Genomic DNA, 22,121 nt, shown 5'->3' on the forward strand with positions numbered 1-22,121 from the left:
CACACACACACACACACACAGTTTAATGCCGATGACATTTGAGTCAGAACGAAAGTCATTTGTTATTTTTCATGCCTGACAGACGAGATGCAAGACGCATACTCAAAGCAAGTGTGTGTGTGTTCGTGACCTTCATCTATAATTTGCTAACCAAGTCACAGACAGAGAACACAACATTAAACAGGATACAAAACACGCCCTGGATCCCTAGAGCAAATGTGTGTCCGTCAGTGTGAAAAATAGACCAATGCATGCACTAATGAAGGAAGTCATTTACTTATGGCCCTCTTTTCCCCTGGATCCTTTTTACTATGCTGAGCTGCAAAGGCCCCCAAAGCAACACCCAGGCTGTCCTTGTGTGTTAGGTCCAATAGTTTTGTTAACCTTACCCAAGCATTATCAATGTCCTTGCTTTGCTTTCCTTGAAATGTACTCTGTCTCTTGCAGATACACATTACATTGTTTGTGTATGTACTGTGGATTAGGTATTGGATTGGATGGATTAGGTATTGCCATTTATCTGTCTGCTGTCCTGTAGGTGGTGGTTAACGGAGTGGGACAGGCCGCTGGAGAGCAGGACACTGAAGACACTGAGCTGATGGCCGTCTACACTAAAGAGAACCAGGGAGGAGAGAAAGTACAAGACGCACGCACGCACACTTCAAACTCCTAACTCTCCCTTCTCATCTCACTAATCAATCGCCCTACATCCTCTGTTTATCCTTACCTTCCTCCCCCTCTCTCCCCTAGCTTGCTCTTTTGATCATCCCCTCCTCTCCCTGTCACTGTGACTCTGCACTTTTCCCCTCGCGTGAGAACAATACATGAGACTGAGAGAGAGGTCACAGAGGCAGGAAGCATTTCTCATCGGTGTCTGTTTGAATCTCTCTCTTATTCTCTCTCTCTCCCTCTACCTTTCGAAATCCCTCCCTCCCTAGTCTTTCTTCATTACGAAACTCTCTTGCTGAATCTTTTAGGGTTTCTCTCTTTCATTCTGAATTCCCCGCTCCCCGCTCCTCCCCCTCTGTCTCTGTCTGGACATGTGGCTGTGACCTCATCAGCCTGTGACTATGGGCCCTGGTCAAAAGTAGTGAACTAAATAGGGAATAGGCCATTTGGGCCTATAATTCATCCTACCACCTGTGACTCATGTCAGTAACTAATGCTTTAATGACAGTCCCTAGAGTGGTTGGGTTCAGGTTTTACCTCCCTCAGGCACACACACTTACACTACCTGTAACACTAAACTACACTTAGACAAACACTTAGTCTTAACCCTTTACTCCAGAGACCATATAGCCTGTGGTGTTTGAGGTTGTACATCTATAGCTCTCACCATTTTGTTTGTGTGTGTGTGTGTGTAGAGTTCCATGTCGGAGACGTTGGACAGTGCAGACAGTATGGACGCCAGGAGAATGGACATGATCTACACCATTGAAGACACTCCTCCCTGGTACCTGTGTATATTCCTGGGCTTACAGGTGAGACGCATGCAAGCAAGCACACACACACACAAACACATCCCCCTTGGTACCTCTGGGTTACCTTTTTAAAGGGGTATTGTGAGATTCTGGCAATGAAGCCGTTTTTGAATGTCAGATGAACTTGTGGATACCATTTGTATGTCTCGGTGTGCAGTATGAAGGAAGTTAAAGGTAGTTTTCCGAGCCAATGCGAACTAGTATTAGCGCAATGACAGGAAGTCTACGTAGCGTACCTGTAGACTTCCAGTCATTGCGCTAATTAGCGTTGGCTCGTGAAGCTATCTCTAACTAGTCAGTTAAGAACAAATTCTTATTTACAATGACGGCCTACCTCGGCCAAACCCTCCCCTAACCTGGCCTACGCTGGGCCAATTGTGCACCTCCTTATGGGACTCCCGATCACTGCCGGTTGTGATACAGCCTGGGATCGAACCCGGGTCTGTAGTGAAGCCTCTAGCACTGCTACTACACGCAGAGACATAAACATGGTATCCACAAGTTCATTTGAATCTGGGTCTGTAGAAAAACGTCTTACAGGTGTCTGATCTTAACTTGATCAGTCTTTTGTGGCGGAGAATTTTCCTGATGGTTCAGGAAATTAAAATGAGTCTTGAGATTGGCTAAAAATTAGAAGTTCTCTTTCTCTCCATTCGGGGGCAGTCGAGTCATTGGGATCAGGGCTCGCTATCTTAAAATAATGTTCTCGCTCGCTCATGCTATAGGTTTAAGTTGTATTACTGCAATACTTAAATGTGCAAGAATGTATCTGAGATGCAGCCATTCACATCAACAACCGTCATTTTATATAGCTTAAAAACGCATTGTAGTTATTGGTCTCTACTACACTACAATATACAAGTGTCTAAATGAGGAAATACTTTATTTATATTGTACAGAATGCTTGTAAAATAGATCAATCGCCCTTAGTCTTTTAAAAACGGACCAAATTGTTTCGATGACATTACCAACCAGAGGGCGAACATATCTTGAAAGACTTTGGCTGCAAGCAGGCCTAAGGCAGAGAGGAAGAGGCAAAGTGAGAAGGCTCACTCTCGGCAAAATAAGCACAATGCGTTTCTATGGGCTTAATATGCAGACAAGCTTTGTCGCCTGTCTTACCGCCTTTGGGACGACCCCCATTGGGCAAAGACATGAGCATCTCGTCATTATCTACAGATCTCTGACTAAGGTAATACTGACATCATCTATTTGGAAGCGGTAGAGGTGACCAATAATGCTTGCAATTGAGATCAGCTGTGTGGGTGAATTTAGCACATATTGATGGTTTAACGAGACCTCAGTTGGCAATAATTTAGTGCCATCGATGGTTGCAATAAGCCCCTTGTTATTTTATTATATTCCTATAGGCTACCCGTTAGCTTATTGATAGTCACATAATGAAAGGTTTGAAAACAGATCATCTACTGTTTGTTTCCCTGGCTAAATTGATGAGCTGATTTGGGCCATCAGTTGATTGACAGATGTAGGCCTACTGTAGAACGATAGCATTTCCTCCAGTGTGGATGCTCGCCCATGTTTTATAGTTAGGCTATGTAGAATTTGCAGAGGTGGGTAGAGTACTTAAGTAAAAGTACTGTTAATGTCAGCCTTAAGAAACTACTGAAGTAAGAGTAAAAATAGTATCCGGTCAGAAAACTACAGAAAACGACTTACTAGTTACAAATTGTGTTTTGGTCATTTTTTACACCTGTTGGTAAACTGTGAAAGCAAAACAAAAGGATAACAACTTAGTGCAATTTATTTATTATTAAAGCCGGTCAGCACCATCTTGCAGATGTCCCCCAGCACAGATACTCTCCAATGAAAACTGACATCAAGCAAAGTCCGTAGGCTGTACAGTTTCAATGTTGACTTAATGTCTTTCAATGTGCACAATTTCATAAAGTTATATGGTACTCGAGACATTGGAATCATTTTACAATTTCAATACCATTAATGAACATTTATTTCACAATATAATTTCAAGTACATGTGATGGTAAATGCATACAAAAAATATTTACAGCAAGTGTGATGTTTAATTTTTCACTCAAAATGAACAGGTTAGTGTTACAACAGTCAAACAATCAATACTGAAATGTCCCTATCAATCATGTTACTAGTATGCAAATCAGACACATTTCACCATGGAATTAAATTGATGTCAAAAAAATGATATATTTTTGCATTTTAGCTAATCCTAACCCTTTTCTTAACCTTAATCTACTCTAACCTGCTACGTTAATTCTCCTAACCTGCTACAAAAAAAATCCATTTTTGATTAGCTGTATCTCTTCTAGAGAACCGGATTTACACTCCCTCCTTCTCTTTTGAACCTCCTTTCCACTTTGAAGGGTATTTTCTTTTCTCGGCTGGCCTATTCTCCTCACCCTCGGCTGTGCCGCTACAAGCTGTAAATAAAAAGATGCACACAAAAAAAGTAATTTCTAGTATGGCACAAAAAGCTTACTGAGATGATACACTGTCTGTATGACAGATGTGCTTATAGGCCTTGTCATTTATGACATTTAGACACAGAGAGAGCAACGCATGGGAGGATGCTGCAGTAGACTGAACCGTTAATCTAGCTAACGTTAGCTAGTTACATGGTAGCTTATCTAGTGGCAACCTAATGTGATAGCTAGTTAGCTATTGCCACACACATCTGATTACTCGATTCACTCTTTTTGCCAATGACAAAGTGACTAGTTGGGAAACAAACAGAGATCGTATGAGGAGCTAAAAACAGGAGATGAAAGTTTTTCTGTCCGATTCTGGGTTAGCCAAAACTAGCTAGTTAGCTACCTAGCCATTTGATTTGCACTTGTCCTCAACTCAATTTCAGCAGCAGAATTATATCTTAGAAATACTTATCTTACTCCAGAAATATATAATATTACAAACGCAGAAGGTAATTAAAGTGCAATTTACCTCGCATCTGGATAAGAACCCAAGAACAAAAATATGAAGAGCTGTGGTCGAGATAGAACTGGGTTTGACGGACAACTTTGAGAGTCAATGGACTTAAGAGTTTTGATGACGAGCTATTTTGAATACATTTCCTTGGTCAAGGGCTTGTGAAATGTTCATACAGATGTAAAAGGGAACCAATAGTTTCATTTAATGTACATTTAATTTCATTCGCTACATTTGGTTATTATTATATAATAATATAAATCTATGTAAAGAAGTGATTTGGTTAAATGTAATGGAGTAAAAAGTAAGTTACTTTCTTCAGAAAGTACAACTACAGCCCACAGAGAGTAACTAGAAAAGTACTAGTTCCTCAAAATATTGAAATCCATGCCTACTCTGGCATATGTGTGCCATTGTCAGCAGCTGTACCCACTAGACCACAAAGACACTGAGATAACCATGAATTTAGTTAGCCTATTGCTTGCCCCACCTGCCCTGAATGACAGGTCGCCACTGGTTTTTATGCAGTTGACTGTCTGAATATATGTGTAATATGCAAATAATGCCATGTTGACTCTATGTAATATGCAAATAATGACAACTGCCTTGTGTCCTCAGAGATATTCTATTACCTAGGCTGCAACTGAATAACATGGCTTCCTCTCCTTGTCTCCTCTCCTTTATCTGCACTGATATGAAATACTTGGAGAGGTGAAAGGTAATGCCTGATGGGGATCCTCCCTATTGCTTTAACCTCTCCTTTGTTACCAGTGCAGATGAACAAGAGGAGACAAGGAGTGGAAGCCACTTCAGACTGTTCAGATGCAGCCATGCCCAGGTCAAAAAATGCCATCTCACTGCTTATTCAAGTGTCCTCGTATTTCCCCTTCTATAACCCATATGATGTAACATAGTCTCCCTACTCCTGATGTAACTAAGCCCCTCCCCTTCACACTGATTCTTATAAAACATACTCTTATGAAAGTTGATGGTTTGCTTCACTGTCGCGCGCACACACACACACACACACACACACACACACACACACACACACACACACACACACACACACACACACACACTTTCACAATGTAACCCTCTCTTCTCTCACTCTAGCACTACCTGACATGTTTCAGTGGTACCATCGCGGTGCCATTCCTGCTAGCTGAAGCCATGTGTGTAGGGTTTGACCAGTGGGCTACCAGTCAGCTCATAGGAACTATCTTCTTCTGTGTGGGAATCACCACCCTGCTACAGACTACACTGGGCTGCAGGTACACACACACACACACACACACACACACACAGTGATGGGTTTAGGGCTGATGCAGGCAACAAGGGAAACTGTAGGCCAGTGTTGTGGCTACAGGTACATAATACTCTGCTATTGATCTTCTCTCCTGCACTTTCCCGTTTACTGCTTGTAATTTTTTTACCTCTCTCTTTCTCTAGTGTTCTCTCCTTCTCTCTCTCCTTATACCCTCAGCCTCTCACCCCCTACTCTCTCCTCTGTCCTCTCTCTCCCTCCTCTCTCTTTAAGTACCATTTAGGCATAATAGACAGTGAAGACACTGTGAAAAGTCACTCCTCCATCCTTTCTGCTCCTCCTTCATTCCTCTTTATCCCCCTATCATTCTCTAGTGTGTGTGTGTGTGTGTGTGTGTGTGTGTGTGTGTGTGTGTGTGTGTGTGTGTGTGTGTGTGTGTGTGTCAAATCAAATCTTATTGGTCACATACACATATTTAGCAGGTTTATTGCAGGTGTAGCAAAATGAGTGTGTGTGTGTGTGCATGTGACTCAACAGTTTCTGAAAGCACATGAGCCAGAAGTTGTACTGTTGGTAACTGGAAAGGAGTGGGTTAGCACCAGGGCAGGAAAGTGTGTGTGTGTGTGTGTGTGTGTATTTGGCCAACTGTAGAGCTGCACCCCCTCTTCCCAGACTGACCAGTGAACTTGAAATGTTCTAAGTGTCTGAGGGTTCCTCCGAAATGGCACCATATTCTGACGGCTCTGGTCAAAAGTAGTGCACTATGATATAGGGAGCCGTTTGGGTTGGCAGCCTGAGTATGTCATGAATGTTTGGTGTCAACAGTAAACCAGACTGTGGGAGAAGATCTCCATAGCTTTACATTCTACACAGTGTGGTTAGCGTTAGGGATATGTTTAGGGCTACATGGTGAGGAGCATTGACTGAATGGACAAACAAGCACTCCATTTTATTTTTTTTCTCTCTCTCTTCCACCTCTCCCTCTACAGGAAACACTCTATCCTTTTCTTTTTTTCTCCTTTTCATTCCCTCTTTCTTTTTCAGTTCTTTCTCTCCTCACTGTGGTTAGAGGTTCAAATTTGACTCAGTGAGTCAGTGTGACCTGAGATGCCCTTCTGTTCTCTCCTCTCTGTCTCTCCCTCCCCTTGCCCACTCTCTCTCTCTCGCTCTAGAAATATGATATCCTTTAGAAATACCACAGCCAGGTTTCATCATTGTTGCTATGGTTATTATCGCTACCACACATGAATGTGTTGCTAGATGCCATATCACGTCATGGTAATCTGTTTGTAATTGTGTTTGCATGTCTCAGTCTCATGGCCAAGGTACAGCAGCACTGACAGGAAATCACTGCACACACACACTGGACACACACACAGAAGGTTCTCCGCTAGTCTCATGGCCTTGGGTGATTCCTGTCTGAAACGAGAGAATTAAGCAGTATTTTACTGTTTCAGCGACTACAGTGTCTAATAGGCAGGCTACAGCCCTGAAAAGAACTGCACATACACTCACAGACCAGTGGTATGGTAGACCTCTGTCTGCCTGGCTCTCACACACTCCTCCCAGCTCAAGGAGAAACCAGGCGTTCAGCCACATAGGACTACTGTGAAAAATGGGTTGATGTAATTTAAGCTGTGTCCAACTTGAACCCTTCAACCGAAGAACCATAAATGTGGGCCAAAGAGCTCTATTTTCATGTCATCTGACCATAGCACCGCCTGGAGTTTGATAAACGCCATGGGCACTTGGATTGGAACCGGTTCTACGGTCAGAGAACATGAAAATATAGCTATAAGGCCGTGCACACCAGTGGTGGGTTTGGCGTTGAAAAAAAAGAATATGCAGAAAAGTACCTCGTACCTATGGTAAAATATAATTTACATTTTGAGCATGCAATATAGCTCAGTATTTATTTTATAGTCTTTTTTGCTCATCTTTATCAAGGGTATCAATAATTATGGACCTGACTCTCCTGTCTTTAGTCCTGCAGTTAGGACTGATCACACAGAGAAGCATACACAGCACTTGCATACACAGAGGATTAACCTAAACATGGCAATTGTGCACCATAGAGGGCTGCGGATTCCGACAGATAATTGAGGCGTTCTCTGCATTTTCATGCTGTAGTTGGGACCAGGAGGTCAGACAGACAACTTAGGGATAAATATTTTTGTTGTCCCGCAGATTGTTTGGAAGAAGTTGTCTGTCTGCTTCATATATGTTAGCCTACCTATTGTAATAAAAGCACATTTTGTTGCATTATTCACACAATCACAATTCGCTGCTTCTAGTTAAGTTGCCTGTGGGCCAAAAAGCTCTGTCATCTGAGCATAGCTGTGGGAATTAGAGGTGCTGCAGCACCCCCTGAAAAATTACATGTATTTTTATTATTTTATGTTTTGAAAGAAAAATGTAAGTTGTGCACTGGGCCTTTTTACTTGTATTAGCCGACCGATATAGACATCAACACTTATCATCTACGCTTTGACAAAGGTAGTTGTAAAATTAAGAACATTATCTTGCAGGATTCAATAGTTGGAATTGTAAGAGTTGTTGCCCTGTCCCTTTCTCTGCAATTGTCATTCTGATGGAATCCAGAAAGAACAAAACCCTGTCCTCAAATATTTACATCAAAAGGTGCAAAGTTATGGGCAAAGACACAAAACATCCCCAAAATAATTGATATTTTTCATGATCAAATAAGTAAAACCACTTTGTGCAGTATTACATTTACCATCCTTACAAACCATTTCATGTCAATGTACATAGGCTGGTCATTTAGGTTTGTACCTGTAGACTTTCTGTCACAATGAAGAAAACCAATGCACAATACAGTAATTGAGTACACTGAGACATCAAGTGGTTTGTGATGAGGGGCAGTTTGTAGCGCATGGAGCTTGCATGCTAGGGTTGTGGGTTCGATTCCCACGGAGGTCCAGTAAGAAAAAGTATGCACTCACTACTGTAAGTTGCTCTGGATAAGAGTGTCTACTAAAATGGCAAAGGAACTAACAGAGTCACTGACCAACAACCAAAATAAAACAGGTGGGGTTTAGGAGGGGTCCTGAAAGACACACTCACTGGGGTGTCCACTGAAAGTTGCCTAGCAACAACTGGAACCTAAAATACACCTACCAAGTGTGCCCACTAAATTTGCTGAAGAGGCAAACGAAAGAAAAACCTACACCAAACCAAAAAGGTGATCAGGGAAATCATCATATAAAGAATTGTTCGTCTAGAAATCAGAGTAGGGCGCACCAACTAAAAGTGTTAACCATCTACCAAGACAACTGGAGGACTTGGCCAGCCACTCTTAAATAGCACCTGGGCAAGCAAAGGAGAAAGACCTTCCCACTAACGAGATGGCAACCAGCACAGGTGTAACACATACTGACTAAGAAGGTGACCTATGCACTGCCCTATGCACTAATGAGCTTTATGTGCTAAAGTCCAACCTAAAAAAAAAACTGTAACAACATAGAAATAAAATTGTGTTTGCAAAGTATTTCAAGAAACTGGAAAACATATCAAGCAAGTATTTTTATGTTCCACACATATTATCAGAGTAACTGTTTTGTACAGATAATTATCAGACTCAAGTTACAAATGCTGGTAAACAATCAAATATATTTTGTTTACATTTTTTCACAAAAGTAATGCCCTGGGCCTTTACTAATCCTGTATTAGCAGACCGATATAGACATCTTCAGCGCCAGCAATCAACATGTTTTTCTGCATGTAACAATGTGGAGGGCTCTAGCTCTGCCACTAGATATCCTGGTTCGAGTCCAGGCTCTGTCGCAGCCGGCCGCGACCGGGAGACGTATGAGGCAGCGCATAATTGTCCCAGCGTTGTCCCGGCTGGCAGGGATATTCTTGTCCCATCGCGCGCTAGGGACTCTTGTGGCGGGCCGGGCGCAATGCACGCTGACACTGTCGCCAGGTGTTTCCTCCGACACATTGGTGCGGCTGGCTTCCGGGTGAAGCGGGCATTGTGTCAGGAAGCAGTGCGGCTTGGCTGGGTTGTGTTTCGGAGGACGCATGGCTCTCGACCTTCGCCTCTCCCGAGTCCGTACGGGAGTTGCAGCGATGAGACAAGACTGTAACTACCAATTGGATACCACGAAATTGGGGAGAAAAAAAATGTATTTTTTATTTATTTTTTAGATATAACAATGTGGAGGGCTCCGCATTGACATGACTGGTTGAGGGTAGGTGGGGGCATGAAGTCTTGTATAAACACTAACTCACTTCCTTTACAACTTCCTTCACAACAGATCTGCGAAGCGAAAAAAGTATGTTTGCTCTGACTTCTGCGGAGGCCGCCTCGCAGTAAATGCTGAATGGCCACAGCAGACATTGGAGTGACCATGTATAGCCTATAAGTCGCTTTGGCTAAAAGCGTCTCCTAAATGCCATTTATTTTATTATTATAATTATTATTATTATTATATTCCTTAAATAGAGTAGGCTATATAGCCTATGCATGGGTGCAGAAGCACAGGGCAATTATCTTTCCAAGGAAATGTACTAAATAAATATGATTAGGCTATAGTTTGCTACATTGCCTAGACATAAATATCGATCACCCATATTGTCTCCGTCTGAACATCGTCCCACTCTTAAAAGTTAGGCTATAAAACGTAGCTCAAGAGAATATGCAAGTCTCTCCAACTCTGCTATATTAAAACTACGTCTAGCCTATTGGCTGATATATCTTGGTAATACCGATAGTCTAATATAATGGTTCACGTGAGATTCAGTGTTAATTCATGTGTTTCTTAGGCTATTTTTGCCCATTTAGATATTGCCTATGCGCCTAAAATAAAATTGAGGTACTGCGTTTGGGTTCGCGACAAATTCTTGCTGTAGTGGGAGTCGGCGGGTGCGGTATGAAAGCTGCGGGATAAATACATCAGTCCCGCGCAGACCTATAATGCCCCGATCAGTTGGTTTTTTTTCATATTTTTTTTTTTTTACATCTGTGCCATGTAATGAACATGATCACAGGCTGCGAGAACTCAAAGAAGCATTTGAGAAGTTGTTAGTGAGAGCTGTTCTCTGCGCCATTGTATCTCTCACAACACAATCTGTAGCCAACTCATCAAACGTCAATATGACGTCCTTCTTTTCACTAATGACTGTCATTACTGTGTCACAAATCACAGCTATCTGTGTCACCTCTGCAACGTGGAGAGGGCGGGAGTGGAGGGAGGGGGGAAAATGTCGGACTGAGGTTGAGGGCTGAAGAGATGGATAAGAGGCGACAAAGAGGGGAGGGCGGGGGTAGGCGACAGGGATGCAAAGAGGAATAGAGAAATGGAGAGTGAGTGGTGAGGAGTGCTAGTGGCTGTGTTTGAGTCACAGTGTCCAGTGAGGTCAGATCAGTGAGCACACTCACTGTTCTAGGAAAGGTGACTTGTTTGTGTGTGTGCTGACATGTGCCCCTACCAGTATATTTCTAAAGTGTTTCTGTCTGAGTGTAGCGCTGGTGTGTGTGTTTGTGTGTCAGTGTGTGCACAGCTGGTCCCACCTGGGGACAACATGTAGTAGATGAGTGCTGCTGGGTAAATTGGCGTCTATGTGTTTGTCACGATCTCTCCCCTTTTCCTCTCTTGTTCTCTCTCTCTCCATCTGTCTCACTCCCCCCACACACGTCAGTGAATATGACACTCAAATGGCCTACTTTCAGTCTAATCTATTATATACTGAGCAAAAATATAAACGGAACATGCAAATATTTCAAAGGTTTTACTGAGTTCATATAAGGAATCAGTTAATTTAAATAAATAAATTAGGCCCTAATCTATGGATTTCACATGACTGATAATACAGATATGCATCTGTTGGTCACAGATACCTTTAAAAAAAAAAAGTAGGGGTGTGGATCAGAAAACCAGTCAGTACTGGGTGTGACCACCATTTGCCTCATGCAGCGCGACACATCTCCTCCGCATATAGTTTATCAGACTATTGATTGTGGCCTGTGGAATGTTGTCCCACTCCCCTTCAATGGCTGTGCAAAGTTGCTGGATATTGACAGGAACTGGAACACGCTGTTGTACACGTCGATACAAAGCATCCCAAACATGCTCAGTGGTCAACATGTCTGAGTATGCAGGCCATGGAAGAACTGGGACATTTTCAGCTTCCAGGAATGGTGTACCGAACATGGGGCCGTGCGTTATCATGCTTAAACGTGAGGCGATGGCGGCGGATGAATGGCACAACAATGGGTCTTAGGATCTCGTCACGGTGTCTCTGCATTCATATTAACATCAATAAAATGCAAATGTGTTTGTTGCCCGTAGCTTATGCCTGCCCTCACAATGTTGACAACATGACGCCATACACGCGATACTCTAAAATGACGTTGGAGGCAGCTTATGGTAGAGAAATGAACATTCAATTCTTTGGCAACCACTCTGGTGGGCATTCCTGCAGTCATCATGCCAGTTGGACGCTCCCACAAAACGTTTGACATTGTGGTATTGTGTTGTGTGACAAAACTTTTTTTAAAGTGGCCCTTTATTGTCCCCAGCACATGGTGCTCCTGTGTAATGACCATGCTGTTTAATCAGCTTCTTGATATGCCACACCTGTCTGGTGGATGGATTATCTTGGCAAAGGAGAAATGGTTACTAACAGGGATGTAACCAAATTTGTTCATCAAATTTGAGAAAAATAAGCTTTTTGTGCAAATGGAACATTTCTGGGGTCTTTTATTTCAGCTCATGAAAACATGGGACCAACACTTTACATGTTGCATTTATATTTTTGTTCAGTGTAATAACAATAATGTTAGTAAAGTGATAATTCATTTGATGTATATCAAACATTCAAATACAGAGCAGCCTTTAAAAGGTACTTAACAGGAAAATGTTTTTATTTGTCATGACTGGTTACTAGTTGTCCTCCTATTCTTATTCATTATTGACATAGCTAATTTCACCTGCCTTGTACATTTCCATGGATATCAGTTCCATGCTTTTTCATCATTTATTGATCTCATTAATCTGGTTGTTGATTAAAGTTAATAATGATGTCCACCTGCACACTGACAGGCCAGCATTCAAATGAATGCTAATTATCAGCCACCACCTGCTCCGTTCTAGCGCCACAGCTCTGTAAGTTTCCATGCTGTTGCTGTTAGCTAGCCAGGGTTGACTCTGCTTCTCAGTGTTCACTAGTGACACCTATTGGACAGACAGGAGAACTGTTGGTTACACTACTTGAATCCACAGCCATAAGGGCTACGTAACACTGGCATATTCATCACATAACCATCATGACAGCTGTTCTCACACACACTATGATAACTGACTTTACACTGTTTTACAACTAACTGACAGCAATTTTACGTGTGGGTTGCAGTCACTCCTTGTCCATAAACTACATTCAAGGAAACTACATATTTATTATTTTCATTCTAAAGCACATCTATCACTTTAAAAAATATGCTTAGTGTGTGTATTAGAGGAATGTGTGTGTGTGTGTTCTAATTGAGTGAGTTGCTGGTGTGTGTGTGTTGTCACTAAGCTAAAAAGATAATAAGGTGTGTGTGTTGTCACTTGGCTAATAAGATACTAATCTGTTAATAAGATGCTTTGTGTGTATTGGTGTGTGGTTGTTGTTCCAGACTTCCTCTGTTCCAGGCCAGTGCCTTTGCCTTCCTGGCCCCCGCCAGAGCAATCCTGTCACTAGACAAGTGGAAGTGCAACGCTACAGGTAAACACAAACACGCGTATACACATACACGTACACACACCCCACCAGTGCCTTCATTATGACCTGGTCTCACCCTCACTCTCCTGCCCACGTGAGCTGGCATCAGTAGTGCTGACTGGCACCTCAGTTGGCATCAGATGAGGTTTTCAGGTTGGCATCAGATTAGGTTTCCAGGTTCGGTGCCAGTGTGTTAATCTATAACGTCGGTGTCCTGGAAAAACCTTGTATCTCACTTTTTGTAGATTTTGATTTTATTAAACGTAAATCGATAGTAGTCATGCCCCTCCATGTTCCATGAAAGTTTCATTACTCTAGAAGTATAACTAATAAAAGTAATACAAAACGCCTTGTGAACTAGCCTGGCTATTTGAGAACTGGTGTCAGCCAGAGTACTTGTGAACCTCCGTGGCGATAGATCAGAAAATACACCGTGACTTTTAACTTTTTTGAGATGCACGTTTTTTTCCAGGACGCAGACGATAACAGAATGATAAATATGTGTTTAAGCATTCTTTTATGTTCTTTCTGTTTTCTTTTCTTTTTTTCTCACTCCATCTTTCTCTCTGTTACTTTCTCCATCCCTCTGTCAGTGGTTCCTTCCATGTTCAACGAGACTGAGCTGCTCAACACTGAACACATCTGGCACCCCCGGATACGAGAGGTGAGAGAGAAATGAGATGCAAGACGGAAGGGGAGAGAGCGGGAGACATGGGGGATTATTTTATAGTATCCAATCTTTACACTGCATAGTGTACAGAGAGAGGTCTACTCCTGTGTTCTGTGTCAGTATTGTTCAAAGCTCATGTTAGATAGTCAGCACATCCCAGTGATACCCTCTGGGGCCTACACTGAAACGTTGAGTAGAAAGAGTTCTAAATGATGATGTTTGTTTAGACCTGTTGCTGTGACTCGGCCTTTAGCCGTGTGCGTTGTGTGTTTGCGTGCGTGTGTGATTGCGTGTGAGAGTGTGACAGAGGCCTTTAACTCACATTAACCTTTTAGAAGGCTTGTGTAAGCGAGTTTGGTAACCTTGTTTTGATGTGTGTGTGAGGAGGTAACTCAATCACGATGTCACAATGAATAGAATTAGAGACAAGGACGTCGATAGACTATCAAGGCTGTACCAAAGTCTGTCTCTTTGCCCTCCAGATCCAGGGGGCTATTATTGTGTCGTCTCTGATAGAGGTGTGTATTGGCTTCCTGGGGCTCCCTGGGCTCCTGTTGAAATACATCGGGCCCCTAACTATCACCCCGACTGTGGCCCTCATCGGCCTGTCTGGCTTCCAGGCTGCCGGGGAGAGAGCAGGGAAACACTGGGGCATCGCCATGCTGTGAGTAGTATACTGTGGCTCTAATCTCTCCTGACTGACTACTTGTATAGTCCCGTATACATTCCCCAGCCCTCTATATGTTTTCCTATAGTGTCTGTTGTTGTCTTTGTCTTGTTATGATGAAAACAGAAAGTAAAATGATTTCTTATCTATCTTTTGTTATCCTATAAGACTGGCTCCCGCCCCCCAGAGGCATCCTTAGCCAATCAATTATTATAGCAGCCCATTAAATAGCCAATCAGAATGATTCTTACTCGTCCTCTCTCTCTAGGACTATATTCCTGGTGTTGTTGTTCTCTCAGTATGCGAGGAACGTACAGCTTCCTCTGCCCATCTACAAGGCTAAGAAAGGTTGGACCTCTTATAGATTACAGCTCTTCAAGATGTTCCCTGTGAGTACCCTGACACGTGTGTGTGTGTGTGTGTGTGTGTGTGTGTGTGTGTGTGTGTGTCTCACACACACACAGAGAAATGTGCATGCACATAGAAATACACTGGCAGGAGCATGCACACCTAGATACACATCCCCTTTCCTGGAGTGTGCTTATTGATCCAGTCCATCACAGTGCCATGTGAGGTAAGATAAATGGGCACACACTCCTCCATCTCTCTCCATCTTTTAGATACCTCTTTCCATCCTCCCGTTACCTGTCAAGTCCTGCTGTTCAAATCTTATTCACCTCCCCTGTTTCCTCCTCCCCCGTTCCTCTTAATAAGATCTGAAATGATTCAGCCCCCTATGGTGCCTTTTGTTTTTCCCTGTTCTGCACTGTATATAAATCTCCTGTGTGCCTGTCTGTCTGTGGCTGTATGTGAAATTTGTTTAGCCTACTACTTACTAAAACTGCATTCTGTGTACTAATCGTACTACATACTATTTAAAACATACTGTTTGGTAAAAATGTATGCAGTAAGCAACAAATATCAACATACTACTCATCCATACTGAGAAGGTGCCATCTAATGCGCAATCGTGCTTGTTCCTTACCATTCATAACTTTCTGTTTTTGCATACCCAAATGGCCTACTATTTAGTATGCATGTACGGGTATTTGGACATGGCCTGTGTGTTGTAGACCGCCTGTACCCTCCATTCTGTTGGCAAACATGCAATCACTGGAGAATAAGCTGGACGAGCTCAGTTCGAAACTATTACATCAACGGAACATTAAGAACTATAATATCCTATGCTTCTCGGAGTCATGGCTGAACAACTACATGGATAATATACAGTTAGCTGGGTTTTCTGTGCATTGGCAGGAGAGAATGGTTGTGTCCAGTAAGCTCTTGGGGGGGGGGATGTCTCTTTGTTAACAACAGCTGGTGCGCAATCTCTTATATTAAGGAAGTCTCAAGGTTCTGCTCGCTTGTTAGAATACCTCATGATAAACTGTAGACAACTAGTTAAGTTTCATCTATATTTTTCATAGTTGTTTATTTACCACCACAAACCGATCCTGACACTAAGACCGCACTCAACGAGCTGTATAGGACCATAAGCAAACAAGAAAATGCTCATCCAGAGGCGGCGTTCCTAGTGGCCTGTGATTTCAATGCAGGAAAACTCAAATCAGTTTTACCTAATTTCTACCAGCATGTCACCTGTGCAACTAGAGGGAAAACAATTGTAGATAAGCTTTTCTCCACACACAGAGGCGCATACAAAGCTCTCCCTCCATTTGACGTCTGACCATAACTCTATCCTCTTGATTCCTGCTTACAAGCAAAAACTCAAACGGGAGGAATCAGTGACTCACTCAATACGCAAGTGGTCTGATGAAGCGGATACTAAGCTACAGGACTTTCACTATTGAGGAGTTTACCACATCAGTCACTGGCTTCATAAATAAGTGCATCGATTACGTTGTCCCCACAGTGACCATACGTACGTGCATATCCCAACCAGAGGCCATGGATTACAGGCAACATCCGCACTGAGCCAAAGACTAGAGTTGACACTTTCAAGGAGTGGGCAGCCCAGCAATGCAAGCCTACCAGACATGCTAAATATTTCTATGCTCACTTCAAGGCAAGCAAAACGGAACAATGCGTAAGAGACCCAGCTGTTCCGGATGACTGTGTGATCACTCTCTCCGTAGCCGATGTGAGTGAGCCCTTTAAAAAGGTTAACATTCATGAGGTCGCAGGGCCAGATGGATTATCAGGACGCTTACTCAGAGCATGTGCTGGCCAGCTGGCAATTGTCTAAACTGACATTTTCAACCTCTCCCTGACCCTGTCTGTAATACAGTGCATTCCAAAAGTATTCAGACCCCTTGACTTTTTCCACATTTTGCTACGTTACAGCCTTTTTTTTTAAAGGATTAAATCGTTGATCCCCCTCATCAATCTACACACAATACCCCATAATGACGAAGTAAAAACAGGTTTCTATAAATTAACAAATGTATTAAAAATAAAACACAGAAATATCACATTTACTTAAGTATTCAGACCCTTTACTCAGTACTTTGTTGAAGCACCTTTGACAATGATTACAGCCTCGATTCTTCTTGGGTATGATATGACGCTACAAGCTTGGCACACCTATATTTGGAGTTTCTCCCATTCTTCTCTGCAGATCCTCTCAAGATCTGTCAGGTTGGATGGGGAGCGTCGCCGCACAGCTATTTTCAGGTCTCTCCAGAGATGTTCGATCGTGTTCAAGTCCGGGCTTGTCCCGAAGCCACTCCTGCGTTGTCTTGGTTGTGTGCTTAGGGTTGTTGTCCTGTTGGAAAGTGAATCTTCACCCCAGTCTGAGGTCCTGAGCACTCTGGAGCAGGTTTTCATCAAGAATCGCTTGCTCTGTTCATCTTTCCCTCTATCCTGACTAGTCTTGCACTCCCTGCCGCTGAAAAACAACTCCACAGCATGACGCTGCTACCACCATGCTGCACCTTAGGGATGGTGCCAGGCCAAAGAGTTTAATCTTGATTTCATCAGACCAGAGAATCTTCTTTCTCATGGTCTGAGAGTCTTTAGGTGCCTTTTGGCAAACTCCAAGAGGGCTGTGTATGTGCCTTTTTACTGAGAAATGGCTTCCGTCTGGCCACTCTACCATAAAGACCTGATTGGTGGAATTCTGCAGAGATGGTTGTCCTTCTGGAAGGTTCTCTCATCTCCACAGAGGCACTTTGAAACTCTATCAGAGTGACCATCGGGTTCTTGCTCACCTCCCTGACCAAGGCCCTTTTCCCCGATTGCTCAGTTTGGCCGGGAGGCCAGCTCTAGGAAGAGTCTGGGTGGTTCCAAACTTCTTCCATTTAAGAATGATGGGGGCCACTGTGTTCTTGGGGACCTTCAGTGCTGCAGACATTTTTGTACCCTTCCTCAGATCTGTGCCATGACACAATCCTGTCTCGGATCGCTACAGAAAATCACTTCATCCTCATGGCTTGGTTTTTTCTCTGACATGCACTGTCAACTGTGGAACCTAGACAGGTGTGTGCCTTTCCAAATCATGTGCAATCAATTGATTTCACCACAGGTGGTCTCCAATCAAGTTGTAGAAACATCTCAAGGATGATCGATGGAAACAGGATGCACCCGAGCTAAAATCCGAGTCTCATAGCAAAGGGTCTGAATACTTACAGTACCAGTCAAAACATTGGACACACCTACTTATTCAAGGGTTTTTCTTTATTTTTACTATTTTCTACATTGTAGAATAATAGTGAATACATAAACTATGAAATTACACATGTGGAATCATGTAGTAACCAAAAAAGTGTTAAACAAATCAAAATATATTTTATATTCTTAAAAGTAGCCACCCTTTGCCACCCTTTGCCTTGATGACAGCTTTTGCACACTCTTGGCATTCTCTCAACCAGCTTCACCTTGAATGCTTTTCCAACAGTCGGCACACAAAAATATGATTATATCCATTTTAGAAAAAGACTAATGTGGAAAAAGTCAAGGGGTTTTAATACTTTCCGAATGCACTGTACCTACTTGTTTCAAGCAGATCCTGTGCCGAAGAACACAAAGGTAACCTATCTAAATGACTACCCTCCCGTAGCACTCACATCTTTAACCATGAAATGCTTTGAAAGGCTGGTCATGGTTCACATCTACACCATCTTTCCAGACACCCTGGACCCACTCCAATTCGCATACCATGACCAACAGATCCACAGATGACACCATCTCTATTGCATTCCACACTACCCTTTTCCACCTGGACAAAAGGAACACCTATGTGAGAATGCTATTCATTGACTACAGCTCAGCGTTCAACACCATAGTGCCCTCCAAGCTCATCACTAAGCTAAGGACCCTGGGACTGAACACCTCCCTCTGCAACTGGATCCTGGACTTCCTGACAGTCGCCCCAAGGTGGTGAAAGTAGGAAATAACACATCCGCCAAGCTGACCCTCAACACGCAGGGGTGCATGATAGTCCCCTACTGAACTCCCTGTTCAGCCACGCAAGACACCAACACCATCATTAAGTTTGCCGACGACATGGCGGTGGTAGGCCTGATCACCGACGACAATGAGACAGCCTATAGGGAGGAGTTCAGAGACCTGGCAGTGTGGTGTCAGGACAACAACCTCTCCCTCAATGTGAGCAAGACAAAGGAGCTGATTGTGGACTACATGAAACGTAGGGCCAAGCACGCCCCCATCCCCATCGACGGAGGAATAGTGAAGCAGATCGAGAGTTTCAAGTTCCTCGGTGTCCACATCATTAAGGAGCTGTCATGGTCCAAGCACACCAACACAGTCATGAAGAGGTCACGACAACACCTATTCCCATTCAGGAGGCTGAAAAGATTTGGCATGGGTCGTCAGATCCTCAAAAGGTTCTACAGATGCACCATCGAGAGCATCCTGACTGGTTGCATCACTGCCTGGTATGGCAACTGCTCGGTCTCCGACCGCAAGGCACTTGAGGGCAGTGCGTAGGTCCAGTGCATCACTGGGGCCAAGCTTCCTGCCATCCAGGACCTCTATACCAGGCAGTGTCAAAGGAAGGCCCTAAAAATTGTAAAAGACTCCAGCTACCCTAGTCATAGACTGTTCTCTCTGCGACCGCACGGCAAGCGGTACCGGAGCGCCAGGTCTAGGTCCAAGAGGCTTCTAAACAGCTTCTACTCCCAAGCCGTAAGATTCCTGAACACCTAATCAAATGGCTACCCAGACTATTTGCACCCCCCCCCCTCTTTTTTACACCGCTGCTACTCTGTTGTTATCATCTATGCGTAGTCACTATAATAACTCTACCTACATGTACATATTACCTCAACTTAATGGTGTCCCCGGACATTGACTCTTTACCGGTACCCCCCCTGTATATAGTCTCGTATTGTTATTTTACTGCTGCTCTTTAATTACTTGTTACTTTTTTTTCTTATTCTTATCCATTTTTTTTTTTTTTTAACTGCATTGTTGGTTAGGGGCTCGTATGTAAGCATTTCACTGTAACCTGTTGTATTCGGTGCATGTGACTAATACATTTTATTTTATTTGCTCTGTGCCCCCTGCTGGTCATTTCATGTCATGCTAGCTCATATATCTGCTGCTCCTATAGACCAGTAGACAGACGCTTGTATTGGTGACTCCACTCTAACAAAGTCCTCTTCATCACTCACTCTCTCTCCCCGTCTGATTAAAAGTTCCACTCTTTATCAATCTGCTCTTTACAGTTTGGCCTGGTGACCTCAACTCCCATATTGAAAAAAGTAATCATCACTCTCTGTTTAAAGGGCATTCTGTAGAAGTTCTGCAGTTTTATTATGGTGTTCTTCACTGTAACTCACCAGGACATACTGTAATTCTCTGTGTGTTTTGAGGGTCGTGTTTGACCCTTAGTGTTTCCCTCTTCCTCAGATCATCATGGCCATCCTGGTGTCATGGCTGATTTGTTTTATCTTTACCGTAACCAATGTTTTCCCACCGGAGAAAGACAAGTACGGTTACTACGCCCGCACCGACGCACGCCAGGGGATACTGGCAGCCGCACCCTGGTTCAAGATCCCCTACCCCTGTGAGTTACCACTCCTTATGATGTTCAACCCGCCCCTAGCTAAGCCCAAACTCTGATTGAGAGCATCCAATATCTTCGTAGGTTCCTCAAATCTAGAATGTTTTGCAGTTGTTTGTTCCACATCAGTGTGTTAATGTTGGGTTTGTTTTTTTTACCCATAGTTCAGTGGGGTGTTCCTACGGTGACAGCGGCGGGGGTGATCGGTATGTTCAGTGCCGTGGTCGCCAGCATCATTGAGTCCATTGGAGACTACTACGCCTGTGCCCGCCTCTCCTGTGCCCCCCCACCCCCCATTCACGCCATCAACAGGTACTTGACCTTGCTTGCATAGCTCCTTGCCTAATGCACCTCATAGAATCTGCTTACTTCACGCAGACACAATGGTTTGAATCATGAATTGAAATCCGTCTCTCTCTCTCTCACTCTCCCTATTTCTTTCTGTTTATCTCTCTCTGTAGGGGTATATTTATGGAAGGTCTCTCCTGCGTGTTGGATGGGCTGATGGGGACAGGAAATGGCTCTACTTCCTCCAGTCCTAATATAGGCGTGCTAGGCATCACTAAGGTAACCATCACATACTTCTATACACAGAGTCCTACTACAAGTTCTATTCAAATGTTAAATATTTGTTTAAATTGTCTAGTAGTCTGCTTGGATTTAATTTGCTCTGTAGAGTGGGACTATTTTATTCTTCCTGATTCTTCGCTTTATTACTCCCTGCTGCTCTCTGATTGGTCCTCCAGGTGGGCAGCCGGCGTGTGATCCAATACGGTGCTGCTATGATGCTACTGCTAGGGCTGGTGGGTAAATTCAGCGCGTTGTTCGCCTCCCTGCCTGACCCTGTCCTGGGGGCACTGTTCTGTACCCTGTTTGGGATGATCACAGCTGTGGGACTGTCTAACCTGCAGTTTGTAGACCTCAACTCCTCCAGGAACCTTTTTGTTTTGGGCTTCTCCATCTTCTTTGGTCTGGTGCTGCCCAGCTACCTCAAACAGAACCCTCTGGTCACTGGTGAGTAGAGGACAAGTGGACTACAGATTTAGCTCATTGGCCTACTCCTTCAGTGTTCACACATCTAAAAGGACTGGGTAGGTCTCTGAACCCTCTCTCGCGCTCTCTCTCTATCCCTCTTTCTGTCTCTCAGGTATAGTGTCGATTGACCAGGTGTTGAACGTCCTCCTGACCACAGCCATGTTCGTAGGGGGGTCAGTGGCATTTGTGCTGGACAACACTATCCCTGGTGAGTGGACTGTACTATCCCACTATCACTGTTAGTTTAGTCTATCACACTACTACTATTAATCTACTGCTGTACTCAACCATTTTGAGTGTATTTTGAGATAGGACAAGTATAGGACAAGTATATCACAATCTGTTGCCTTCTCCAATCGCTCACCCCCT

General features: G+C 43.5%; 1 protein-coding gene across 4 annotated transcripts in view; it reads left to right on the forward strand.

Moving 5' to 3' along the window:
- LOC115164337 (solute carrier family 23 member 2-like) overlaps positions 1 to 22,121 on the forward strand; it is a 74,199-nt gene that overhangs the window by 46,091 nt on the left and 5,987 nt on the right. For all 4 annotated transcript variants that reach the window (XM_029716725.1, XM_029716726.1, XM_029716723.1 and 1 more), the window contains exons 3-14: positions 539 to 637; positions 1,365 to 1,481; positions 5,516 to 5,673; positions 13,309 to 13,397; positions 13,988 to 14,058; positions 14,547 to 14,728; positions 15,000 to 15,120; positions 20,564 to 20,720; positions 20,882 to 21,029; positions 21,179 to 21,284; positions 21,464 to 21,731; positions 21,865 to 21,960. In XM_029716725.1, coding sequence (XP_029572585.1) covers positions 539 to 637; positions 1,365 to 1,481; positions 5,516 to 5,673; positions 13,309 to 13,397; positions 13,988 to 14,058; positions 14,547 to 14,728; positions 15,000 to 15,120; positions 20,564 to 20,720; positions 20,882 to 21,029; positions 21,179 to 21,284; positions 21,464 to 21,731; positions 21,865 to 21,960 — 1,612 coding nt within the window. The remainder of the gene's footprint in view (positions 1 to 538; positions 638 to 1,364; positions 1,482 to 5,515; positions 5,674 to 13,308; positions 13,398 to 13,987; positions 14,059 to 14,546; positions 14,729 to 14,999; positions 15,121 to 20,563; positions 20,721 to 20,881; positions 21,030 to 21,178; positions 21,285 to 21,463; positions 21,732 to 21,864; positions 21,961 to 22,121) is intronic.

Source organism: Salmo trutta, chromosome 27 (genome assembly GCF_901001165.1).
Source record: "Salmo trutta chromosome 27, fSalTru1.1, whole genome shotgun sequence".
NCBI lineage: Eukaryota > Metazoa > Chordata > Actinopteri > Salmoniformes > Salmonidae > Salmo > Salmo trutta.